Source organism: Aphelocoma coerulescens, chromosome 1, assembly GCF_041296385.1.
Source record: "Aphelocoma coerulescens isolate FSJ_1873_10779 chromosome 1, UR_Acoe_1.0, whole genome shotgun sequence".
Taxonomy (NCBI): Eukaryota; Metazoa; Chordata; class Aves; order Passeriformes; family Corvidae; genus Aphelocoma; species Aphelocoma coerulescens.
In genome coordinates, this window is record NC_091013.1 from 33,456,548 (window position 1) to 33,469,972 (window position 13,425).

Sequence of the window (13,425 nt, forward strand, 5' to 3'; positions counted from 1 at the left end):
AAATGTTGAATTCACATAGGTTCAGCAAGGAGCTGGATAAGTTTGTGGAAGGACAATCCATCAGCTGCAATGTGTAAACAGCACAGAGCTGCTGTCTCTCATTCAGGAATCTCTGGGTCACAGAGAACTCAATTTTGTGTTTGCTCCACTGTTTGAAAGAGGCGGCTGCTACGCCCCATTGCCAGGGACAGATGCTGGGCTGAGCAGACCCTTGGCCACTCTCAGTGCTATTCTTTGCTAGATATCTCACTATTTGGTGAATCTCTAGTATCTCCAGGATTCTTTCCTTGCTTTCAGTGGTTACCTTGCTTATCTACTGGAAATGGTTTCTTTCACTGGGTATGGCTGACTGGTAGTTGCCTGGTAGTGCTATAATTCATATGTTGTTGTCTTACTGGATTTTACACAGCTCAGAAAGGGCAAACAGATCTCAGAAAATCATATATATATATATTTACTATATGTCTTAAAACAAACATCACCAAATAGCCTAATGAGGTGTCAATGACAATGAAAAAACTATCCTCTGAGATCAGCCAAAAGCATACTAAAGATAATACACTTCTACATTACTTATTACTTAACTAATATTTTATTTAGTCATTTAGAGAGAATTTCACTGGAAAAATAAACTCTGCCTACTCTTCAGATTCAATCCATTTTTATGGAATCCTGCACACTAGTTTTGTCAAGGATGTAGCCACTGTAATTGTGCCCTTTTGATGTGCAGATTACATTGATAACTATAATGGAAGGCAATGAAAAGTGTACTTCATTACCTTGAAATTCTCTGAAGCACCTGGGTAATTTTCATTACACTCACATAAAGCTCTGTGTAAACAAACAATTTTATTTTATTTTTATAATTTGTTTTTTCATTTAAGGTCTTATTGAGCTCTTGGCTGTGCAAAAGAAGAAAAAAGATTGTTGAAGGAAGGAAAGTCAGTTTATATCAGAAAATCCTTAGCAAAACAATATGTCATTACAAAAAATTCATTGTAGCAAAATAAACTCAAGTTTGGTTACCTAAAAGTGTTACCAACATGATTTTGTACTCCCTATGCATTACTTGTCTTCTTTTGACAGGACAAGTAACGTGGCAGAAAGAAAATCCCATTTGAGTCCTGTTGATGTAGCACTTTTGAAGCCAGTGAGATCTCTCCTGCACCAAAGTGTTCAGAAGTATTTGGGGGCATGAATGAGTGGAGATCATTTGCTGCATTTCTGTTTTCCTTCTTCCCTCAAACTGTAAATGCAGACATGTATTTTTGTGCCAGTTAGTGTGACTGCATTATTAGCACAAGTTTGCTCAGAATTTGCAGGAAGGTTTCAGGGGTTCAGAAGCAGGATATAGTTTTGGTTCATTTTTTGTTCCTTAAAAAGCACAATTAAAAATAATTAGCACATTGTTTTGTATGATCATATTCTCATTTTTATACTCCTACATGCCAAGGGTGTTTTAGTGGAACAGAGAAGAAAAAATAACTTTAAATGTTGTGTTTTAGCAGAAGCTGATTTTGCATTTTCTAGGGCTTAATACAACGGTTCTTGTGCAGTCAATGACTGCACCAAGATTGCCCCACTGTGAGAAATGTTGAGGGCTTTAAAATACCATGTGACTATTTTTCACCAGAGATCAGTGTTAAGCTGATTAAAATAAATGTTCCTTTAATTGAAACAGAATTCCGGTTATTACATAGTAAACTGCTCTTGACATTGAGAGTGAGACAGGCCCAAATTCAATTTCAGAAAAATTGCCCGAAGGAGTGTCTTTCAGGTCATCGTTTATTCTTTGTTTTGTTTTATTTTGTTGTGTTTTGATCCAGACTTATTGCAGGGATTAGGTGGGGGTTTGGGGTTGGTTTTGGGTTTTTTATATAGATAAAAGGAAGTAGAAGTTATGCTAGTTCTGGGAGAAGATCTTCTATTCTACAGATGTCAGCACAACCTGGAGGTTTCTCAACAGTGTTGCAAAACTCAGCCCCATCACAGGAGACTTCACTGATCCAAGGGGCTGAGCGTGGGTGGGGATGGAAGTCTTGGTGGGAGGTCTTGGGCCAATGGAGACAGCTCTTCCCCTCTGGCTCCACACACTTTCTCTGCCATCATTGAATCTACTTGGAGGGGTGGCAGCCACCCTTGCTTTGAGTGGTTGCTGTGCCTCATTTCCATTGGCCTCTTAATATCACTTTTCAAACTTCAAGAAAATCCTGGTGAGGGACACAACCTATATATGAGTAAAATGGTATGCATGATTAATCTCACATCTCGTCACTTTTGTGGGAAAGATACTGCTGCTTTCTCACTTACCTGGTTATCTCAAGGACTAAGCAGAAGCAAAAGCCACATTTGATCATCTCTACTGGCTTCCTTTAGTTCAGTCTTGGGTTGCACTAACCAGGCTGCCAATTTTTCTGGCTCAAGATAAAACACACCCACCATTAATTCAGGCCAAACCCACCAAGGTTTTGGAAGATGGGCATTGAGCTCTTGAATACTTCACAGGACTTCATACTCATAATGAGAATTTTGACCTGTTATGCAGCCAATTATAAGAACAATATATGTGGTTTAAAGCATTATTACCAGAGATAAGGAAATCAAAGCCAAAGTATGAGGTCATTCTTCCATATAGTGTATTAACCTATTAAAATATTTAGAGTACTCCTTCACAAAAGTGAATTAATATTAAATGGAAAATGTCTGGTGCTTTATCACTATTTATATTCATCCTTTTGTACGAAGAGTGGAATTAGTTTATTTTAAGAAAAAAAAAGAGAGGTAGCCTACCAATGTTTAGGAGCTTTAAAATTAAAAACAAAGCCTCCGTGGAATGCAATCCTGCTTCCAAAATAATAATTTCTTCCACAGCACATTTTCAGGACATGTGTTTATTTTAAATGTAGATAATGATACATCCTTCATAGAGTACAGAATTTCTGCTTAACTGTCAATTATTACAACCTGAATATTAGTTACTTTCATACAAATAGCTAAATATATTGACAAAGAAAAATTAAGCCCTAAAAAGAAATTACTGAACATCTGCTATTGTGAATGAGTTTTTCATCTGTGACTATACTCAGATTGTGTCAATACAAACTTTCAGGCACAGCATATTCCCTTGAGACAGTTCCTTTTTATCTGCACAGTACCTGCATTCATAATGAAATATATGGATTATTTTAATTTCTATTGTCTCATTCTGCATATTGTTCATAAAACAAAAGGTTAAGAATGACCACATAGGATGTTTATGCCAACAATCATTTTGATTGATACCATATGTTGGGGTTTTATACATCTTTTTCCTTTCATATATGTTCTTAACATTCTGATATAAGCTAAACAAAAGAGAAAACTTATCTGAGTCTTGAAAGTATAAATTACTATGAGTTCCAACCTACTACAACATGAGCAACAAGAAGATAGCACATTCCGATGGTGCAGGACACGATCATCATGGGAAAACCTAACCTGGAACAACAATAAAATAAAGATTAATAAGGATACTATAGTTTGTTCTCCAACCAATTTACAAAAAGGAAATTTGAGTTATCCTACACATTCTGAGTGAAAAATATGTTTGTAGCATTACCAAAAGCATAGATGTACTGAGCATGTAACAGTCTAATATTCAAGCTCACATTTCTACATCCAACCTTAGAGATACAAGGTCAAAATTTACATTGTTTCATTGGTTTCAGGACATCTCTTCCAATTTACATTGTCTCAGAATCTTGCATGCCTTGTTGCTTTGGTGTTTTTCAGGTTTTTTTCTGCACACACAACGTGCAATTATACAGGTAAAATAACAATTCTTACAAATTATGGAACATTAGAAATTATTTTCAATTGTGCATCCCTTCAGATTAGGTGTGTAATCCTGATACGGCACTTTGTAACACAATATATGGATCAAACTCATTACATTGTTTCCCTGTTGATCTGAGTCACATACAGGTAGCATTCCTCTTCCATACCTCTCACCAGGTCTAACAGACTTGAGTATGAACAGACTGTTGGAAATAAACCCCAGGCACTTGTAAAAGTGATAAAACTTTGCTGTTCTACCCAAACAGCTATTTCTTTTTCACAACAGAAGAAGATTTTCAGGCAACACCCAGATTTAATAGCTTTCTTTAGACTGACAAAAGCAGAGAGCACAGACAAGTGAAAAGGATGTTGTGGAGTTTGTCAAGTCCTGATGGCTAAAACTGTAGGTCTTTCAGATGTGTGAAAAGAAAGAGTTTTCTGAAACTCAAAAGCATTATTGTATGATACCAGGGGTCTGTGAAAAACCACTGCTGTGATCACACTCATTTGATTTATGTTACTAAAAGCACAAGGAGAACTGAGATGAGAAATGATCATGCCACAAATGATACCCTTATACACTTTCTTTAGCCAAATTCAGACGAGTTTCCATAAAACCAAGAAAAGCATGGCAATGTTCTCTGAAGTTCAGCATTTCATTCATTCTTTTTCTGGAACTAAGACCAACTTATTACGTGTAGGTATATTAATTGTGCCTTTTTGCCTTACTTTGCCCCTAGGAAGTTACTTGAGCCTTTTCCCCTCTGCCATTACTGACAGAGAGTACTAAGAGATGACCATTTTGTAGGGGACAAGAGGACACTATTCTCTGAGCTTGGTTGAATGAATAGGTCCTTTCTTTAGGAAGCTACAGCTAGAAGAGATCTCTTGGGGCATTAAGTCTGGCCCCCACTTCCTCAGGCTATGAAACCACTTGCATAAAATGAAAACTAAACTTCTCAATTGCTCATTACCATCCGCTTTCTACCTGCAGCTGTGACATTACCCTAAACTCATGAGATCCTCATGAGATGTTTCTTCCTTTGCTGTTTTTCTGGAAAGCTGACTGGCAGAGGCATAGATGTGACCAGCAGATCAGAAGTGCTACAGCTTTTAACAGTCATTGGTTTGAATTACTGAGAAGGGAATTCTACCAGCAGTGAAGGTCACTGCAAACACAAAAACAACCAGGCCTTGCCTATAAAGTTTGCAGAATAACTAGGCAATTAATGAACACAAGCACTCTAAAAAATATGTTGGAATTATTTAGGAAAGAGCAAGTTTGTCCATAATGCCATCTTCATGGTCACTCTTGACCCAGTATCAAAGTGTGCTCATCTCACACACCTATAGAAATAGATGCAATCCAAGAGAAAAAAAAAGGAAACCCCTGCAAGACAGGAAATGTACAAAGGGAAGACTGTCAGACTGACAGATGATTTCATTTCTGTGTCCTTGATATCCCTCTGAAGAAGCTGGCCTGTCTCCTTGTGTACAAGAAGTGTCCCTGTGTCCATCACCCAATATCCCCTGCAAGATCTGCCCCAGAAGGACAGTTCCCACCATACCTGGCTCCAGAGGCTTTCTCCTCCATCTCTCTGGGGTTTTGGACTTGCTGTGCTGGCCTTTTCTGCCATTTTGGCATCAGGCATCATTATTGCTGTTCTGACTCTGAAAGTATTAACGTTAAGCTGCCATTTGGACTTGGAAAAAAGAAAATGAGAGTAGAGAGAAGGGCCAGATGTGTCCAAGAGGTGAATGGTGAAAGGTGTGAAAAATTGCTAGAAAGGGTTGGAGAATTGTCACAGATTTCAAATATTTCCTGAAAAGTCTGAAATGTATTTGGAGGATTTTTTTGGAGGTGGGAGGAGGGGTTTGTTCTTATGAACATGCATAAATATACTGCAGAGAAATGTTACTTGTTTTCTAGTCCAACTGGTCAGATCCTTGCTTTTGAATGACTCATTTCTTGAAAGAGCTGAATCACTCTTCAGTCAGTAAACTATGGTCAAGCTGATAATATTGAAAAACAGCAGAGCTAAAGCATCTCCTGGAGTTATTTTAGAAAAAAAAAAAAAAAACAATTAAATTAATTTCCTAGCTAGCCAACTGTTTTGCAGACACTTTCCAGCCTTCTGTCAGCCAAACTGATATGTGGCATTCCCTAATCTCACTTAGATAAAAGTGTCCTGATAGGGCAAAAAAAGAAAGCAAAACCAGGAATGGCTATAGGAATAAAATAGGGTGGCTAAAACCCCCTACCACATCCTTTATTATATCTAATGAATGCTCCCTGCAGCTCTATCTACATGACAGGCTGGTGAGTTGGAGGTTGCTACAGTGTTCATAAGAACAGCGGCTGCTGTTTGACAGAAAACATAGATCTCTTGACCTCACAGTTGGCAAGCAATCAGCTGGCACTGGAAGGAGTGGGGAAAAAGCAGATCTTAATCTGTATTAATGCAACCTAACAAACCTCCCTGGAGAACGCACAGTAGCTCAGCAATGAATGGCAATATGATGCCTTTGTGAAGACTGGCAAGGGGAAGAAAGGATCCAGAATGACTCAAGGGCTACCTGACCACTGAAAAGAGAAAAAAAAGGCTTGCTCAAACTTGAAGGAGTCACATGCAGGAAAATGGATTAATTATACAGGGCCACATGCAGGAATTGGGATCATACCACGACTATCACTGTGCCAGTCAAATGTGCAGCTGGAGCCAGAAGCAGCCGGCCTGGGGAGGAACCCCATTGCACATAGTGTGGATGCTTGCAGAGGGCACAATTGCAAAGCTGTTATTCTCATTGCATGGGCAATTACCCCGCAACTTGAGGTCTGAATTTCAGGCTCGCTGGCCTGAGCACTAATGTAATTGGCTCAAATTCAATGTGGAATTTGTGTACCAGAGCAAGAAGAGATAAACACCATCAGTAAGTGTTAGTTACTGCAGAGTTAATCGATTTCTTGAGTATCATGGTATCGTGCTATTTACATTACCCATTGCTCTTCCACAAGGAACATGAAGTTCCTGTCCCAGGCCACATATGAAACAATGTACAGCTACAAATATTGTCTTCAGTTAAGTCCAAGAATGCATATTAAACATTGTAAAAATTACTTCCAGCAACTCTTATTTCCAGCATATCCCTTGGAGTCAAAAAGGACCATGTCATTCAGTTTTTCCTGTCACGGGAAAAGGATCAGTAGAGTTTAGAAGTTATCAAAACCTTTCATGTTCTAAAACTTTAGATTCCTAAGAAACCCTAATGACCATATTTGGCATAAAAATACATTTTTGCGTCCTGCACTGCACTTTGCTTGTCTCTCCCTTTCTGCAGACAGGGATACACACAGAGCCTGCATGGTTCAAAAGTTGCACCTCAGCTCTCTACAGCCAGCTGAAGGAGGTTTTACTGCTGCAGAGAGGAAGCAAGGTCAGATACAAGGAAGGGAAGGATGACAGGATTTAGCATTCACCCCATTTTTCCCCTCCTCTTTTTCGTATTAGAAGCTTAAACATAAAACTGCTATCTAAATGAAATTGCCCAGCCTAAATATACACGAAAAGCAGATGTTAGCTCAGTGTGAGATAGTGAGAATATTTCAGGTGAGAGCCCCACCAGGGATTTGTCTTGGACAAAGTTTTACTTATTAATAACTTCAGCGATCCAGTAATGAAAAGCTTGCAAATTGTCCCAGCGTGGGACAGATGTCAGACTCTGTGGAGAACAGAATTCAGCATGTTCTTAGCAAATCAGAATGAGAACTTGAAATGAACAAAATGAAACTCTGTGAAGGTAAGTGTGAAATATGTATTAGAAGTCAACCATGGGCATAAAACCAGCAAGAGAAGTGAACCTTTTCACTGGAAATGACCTAGATATTTCTAATTCTGTCTCACTGCAAGATTTCTGGCCCTGTATTTACTTGGAGAAAAGCAAACCACTGTGGGACTATTCTGGGAATAAGTTCAATTTTTAATAAGTTTCTACAGAAGTGAATATTACAGTTTTCTTAGGTTATAAGTTTACCCAATATTATTTGCTAAATAGTAATAGTGAAGCCTTTGGGGTCAGAATTGAGTTTTCTTGAACAATCTCCTACATTACCTTGCAGCTCAAGAGCCAGCAGGATCCAGTATGTGTAAGACCCAGGTTCATTGCCCTGGTCTTCCTGATTTGGGACACAAAATACAAGATATTCTCATGCATGAAAACCTCGCCTACAGACACTACCTTCATTGACAGCTCATAATTTCACAGCCTGTGTATCTTTGGGGAAATCTCTGGAAGAAGCATGTCTCCAAAGAAATGGGAAACCTTCAGTGGATTCTCAGTTGAAAATCAACAGCAGAAATCTCCCAAGACCAAACCACTAGCAGTGAAAGAAGCCTGGTGGTAGACAGGGGTCAGAGTTAAAAAAGAAAAAGCTAACTTCTACTCCTACTTGTACTTGCAATTTAATGCACAATTTAAATTCAACTGGTGGAGTTTCATCAGGCTTAAAATTTTGCTTTTTCTCAATTTGTGTCAGTTTCATACTGCAAGTTCTATAGAAGGTATAACCTCAGCTTTTGCAGAAACAGACACAGGCTGGACAGATGGTGGACACTAATTGAACATGAACCAGTAACGCGCCTTTGCAACAAGGAAGGTATCTTGGGATGCATTAGGAAAATACTGCCAGCATGTCAAGAGAGGTGATCCTTTCCCTATATTCAGCACTGCTGAGGCTATACCTGGAGTGCTGGATCCAGTTTTGGCCTTGCCAGTACAAGAGACATGGACATAATGGAGATAGTCCAATGAAGGGCTACAAAGATGATTAAGGGACTGGAGCATCAATCATACAAGGAAAGACATTAGGGCTGGAGCTGTGCAGCCTGGAGAATAGAAGGCTCAGAGGAGAACTCATCAATTTGTATAAGTTCTTGAAGGAATGGTGTAAGAAACACAGCACACGGCCTTTCTCAGTGATGCCCAGGGAAAGGACCAGAGACAGCACAAAATGAAACACAGGAAGTTCTGTCTGAACATCAGGAAACACTTTCTTACTCTGTTGGTGACCAAGCACTGACACAGGCTGCCCAGGGGGATTGTGGAGTCTCCATCCTTGCAGGTATTCAAAAGTTATATGGATGTGGGCCAGGGATATAGGTTCTAGGTGGTCCTGCTTGAGAGAGACCTTCAGAGGTCCCTTCCAACCTCAACCAATCTGTGATTCTCACACTTTTATTTGTTCCTCTATTATTCAACACAGGATAAGTAGGCATCATCTGCTCATCTGAAGACTGACATCTCATCAGAAAACATTTGTTGAAGAACAGGAAGATAATTCTTCTCAATCTTGGACAGTCTCTCACTGCACGCAGTGCTTTGCTCTGGAATTTTGATAAACATGAGCTCATTCTTAAAAGAACATCTAAAAGCTTCTGAAAGCAGCCTCAAAAATGAGACTCAGGTGTGGGCATGCTTAAGACATACATAAGGTTAGTTCTGAACAGAAGGAAAGTTACACATTTTAATGAAATGTCATAATTCAATTTGCAAAGTAAGTAATTTTCTTTTCAACAGAAGGATATAACCACAATATTCATCCTATTTTTTCTTTCCCTTTCTTTCAATGTAGACTACCTTATGAATGTCCTATCATTTCAGTTGTATCAGCCTTTCCATCATTCCTAGTCTTTGACATACTGATCCAGTTTATCTGAAAGGAAAGTATGGACTTTACTAACAGCTTAAAGAAAACATATTCAAAATGTTTATCACATGCCCAGGACCCCTTTAAATCCAGACACCTGTCATAGCTCAGAGAACAGGTGGCTCACACTGCAAGTGATCATTAATTTAACATTAAATTACTGTGAATTTCATACAGTCTGGAATTACATAAAAATTACAGTGTGGTTACCTACTAGTTACCATACATAGGAGTTCCTGTGAAATTTAAAACACAGAACAAAACCTGTAATTCTATTTTCATCTGCTTGCTAAATTTATAATAATTTCTCATTATATTCTGTCTGTTTGAGTCTATACCAAGATTTCCAAGAGAATTACTGCCAGGAGTAAACTTAAGATAGGGAAAATCAGATCCTGAGCAAGAAAATATAAAGGTGCTATGGTTTGCCTCCTACACTCTAGAATATTCTCCTAGAGGTTTTTGGCTGTGACCTCGACATAGTTATATGCAGAACAAGCAATCAGTCTTTCTTTGGCCTTCCAAAATTCTGATTATGTAAAGAAAGATTTCAGACTTTAATTCTGAGAGAATAGTTGGTCTGCCAGCTCCGCCTGGCAGTTTCAAATGATTGTTAACTTGTTGCAGTCCTTGTCTAGGTCACTGCAGTACAACTGAGATTAAACAGGACTGTCAGAACAAGTGACTGATAATTATCCAAAATCTCTTCATATATGGTAAGTTAGTTACCAGTAAGAAAAACTATGAAAAAAAAATTGGAAAACACATCACTTCTAGTAAAAAAGATACTAGAATTGATCATTTAAAAATCAGCAAAACAATTGTTAGATGACAAGGTTGTCTGACCTTTCTTTTAAAAATAAGTATACAATTCCAATAGAAAAATGTGAAATCCTGCAGACAGCCAGGGAAGAACACAACCTCAAGTACAGAAACAAACCTGAACACACAGAACTAGTGGCAATATTTTTCTGGGAAAGACCAACACAATACAGATAAATTTGTCTGTGTGGCTGGGTGGATCCACCCAGATGCACATCCTGCACTTTGGTCAAACAAGACCATTCAATGCTACAGGTTTGGGAAAGAGTGGCTGGAAATCTACCCCACGGAAAAGGACTTTGGGGCACTGGTCAACAGCCACTGAACCTGAGCCAAAGCATGCCCAGGTGGCCAAGAAGGCCAATGGCACTTTGGCCTGTATCAGAAATAGTGCAGCTAGCAGGACCAGGACAGTGATTGTGCCCCTGTATTGATGAGGCCACAACTTGAATCCTGTGTTCAGTTCTGGGCCCCTCGCTACAAGACATTGGGGTGCTGGATTGTCTCCAGAGAAGGGCAACAGAGCTGGTGAAGGGACTGGAGCACAAGTCCTGTGAGGAGCAGCTGAGGAAACTGGGGTTGTCTAGCCTGGAGGAGGCTCAGGGGTGACCTTATCACTCAACTACTACCTGGAAGGAGGTTGTAGCAAGGTGTCAATTGGTCTCTTCTGGGCAACCAGTCATAGGGCAAGAGGAAATGGCCTCAAGTTTTACCAGGGAAGGTTTAGGTTGGATGTTCAGAAAAATTGCTTCACTGAAAGGGTGGTTAGGCATTGGAACAGGCTGCTCAGGGAAGTGTGGAGTCACCATCCCTGGAGGCGGACTCTGCAGTGTTAGGGCAATGCTTGGACTTGATAATATTCAGGGTCTTTTACAACCTAAAGGATTCTAAGTTTCTGCAATTATTAGGGGAACATCTCTATAGACAGGCTAGTTCACTTCATACCCTACTAAAGAAGTATGATATGCCATGATAAAATGTGGCATAAAGATTCAAGATGATCTGTTAGTGTTTTTTTTTATTTCATCAGCACTTCATGTCACCTTGGATCTATCATCACATATTAGCAATATATTTGCCCTCCACATCTTTTAGGCAGATCCCAAAACAAATTTTATCCTCAATTTGTGATTTCTGGTTTTGTTATGAAACCTTCACACCATTCTAAAGTCTAGGAAATGCAAATATATGTAATTAGTTCAGCTTCTTGGGAAAGCCATACTTACTCCTCTCCCACACATCTGTGTAATGAGGTGTGGTTGTGAGTCTGAGCTTAAGAAGATTAAAATCATCATGGCCAACCAGAAGACGAAATCAATGAGGTATATCTTGTCTGACAGCATTTGTTCTCATGAATTGTTTGAATGGTTCTGATACAAATATTCTACTAATGAGATAGACTTATACAAAACTAGTGAGGTTTACTGCACAAAAATTAATGTGTTAGGACTGTTGAAATAGGTTTTGCAATATTTGTGGTTACAGTTTCTGTATTTTATGAAACATTTAACATATTGTAAACTCACTTCCGACAATTATATGCTTTTTTGCCTTGCAAAAAGCAAATTCAAGGCTTAAGGACATTTTTGTTAAAATACCTTTTTATTGCTCAAATCTGCCTGCTATAGAAATGTTGCATAAAATAAAACAAAACACTTTGCATATTTTTGAAAAAAACTGTATCTACCCATTTTTTAGACTACATTGCATTTGTATTTGGTCTAAACAAATCAAAGAAATTAACAGATATGACAGAAATTAACTGTGATTTATTTTAGCTCCAAAATGTTTCAAATTAAATAACCTTTACTGAGTCTTTATTCTCTTGCTTTTTCTTAGTGAGGATTCAGGAAAGGAAGTTGCTTGAATGTTATTTCCATTAATGTCCTTACTCCCAACCCTCACAAATGGTATCTCGGGGCACTTCTCTTAGATTTTATTTTCTTCCAAATGTACTCTTTTATTTTGGTTAAAGCACAAGATAAAAGGAAATGACATTTTATGGTAGAGATTAATCAGCTCATTCTTTAATAATTTCATCAGAGCACACTCAACTATTTTAAAAGCCCTTGACTTTGCTAAAAAGCCAGATGTTGCACAAAAAAGAGTATGTTCCACCCTGTTCCCCTCTTTTTCTCTTCACTTTGAGATTCCAATTCTTGTGCCACACAATGTAATGATAGAGAACTCATGTATAGAAGTTCACCAGGACAAAGGAGCAATGTAATTGCATTTTGAATTAAGAAGTAGAAGGATGTTTCCTGTGCACTAATGATTATTTTTCATTATGAACTCAGCAGATGCCTCCTGATAAAAGGCTGTTAATGACGTAAGGCCAGTAAACTTTCTACCACAAACTCTGTGCTACAGGCTATACAATCTAAAAGAACAGCAGAGAGTGGACATTTTCATTCCAGCAGGGTGCACTTGGAAATTTCCCTGCCACTATGAAATGTTAACCAAATGCAAATGAGGGGGAAGATGAAGCCTGACAAGCCCTCACTGCCATCATAGTGCACTACAGTGTACAGGCCTTTCTACCCCAAAGAAATCACAGATCTGAGCTCTTACGTGCTCATTACAAGGAAAACTTTTATAAATGGGTCTAGTTTTAAGTGCACTAGCAAACTAAGGTTAAATAAAATGCATCTTATTCTAAGTGCATCCATTCTACAGTATGTTAAAGCTCCCATATAAAAAGCATTAGAAAAATAAGTAATATATAAATATACCGCTCTGGATTGTCACAGATATATACCAACATTTGTAATGAAATGAAAGAAAATCATAGAATTATAGCATGGCCTGGGTTGGAAGACACCTTAAAAATCATCTAGTTCCAACCTCCCTGCAGTGGGCAGGGATAACCTCTCACTAGACCAGTGTCATAGGTTAGCAAGCATAGTTCCTCAGAGCAACCAGCAAGCATAGTTCCTCAGAACAACCAGGTTCCTCAGAGCTCCATCCAGCCCAGCTTTAAACACTTCCAGGGATGGGGCATCCACAACTTCTCTAGGCAATCTGTGCCAGTGTCTCACCATCTTCACAGTAAAGACTTTTCTAATATCTCATCTAAGCCTACT

At 38.7% G+C, this 13,425-nt stretch overlaps 1 protein-coding gene across 3 annotated transcripts in view; it reads right to left on the minus strand.

Moving 5' to 3' along the window:
• Positions 1-2,895: 2,895 nt before the first annotated feature.
• The window catches only part of OCA2 (OCA2 melanosomal transmembrane protein), a 166,967-nt gene continuing 156,437 nt past the window's right edge, over positions 2,896-13,425 (minus strand). For all 3 annotated transcript variants that reach the window (XM_069006263.1, XM_069006283.1, XM_069006273.1), the window contains one exon: positions 2,896-3,477. In XM_069006263.1, the coding sequence (XP_068862364.1) occupies positions 3,390-3,477 (88 nt within the window). In that variant the 3' untranslated portion in view covers positions 2,896-3,389. The remainder of the gene's footprint in view (positions 3,478-13,425) is intronic.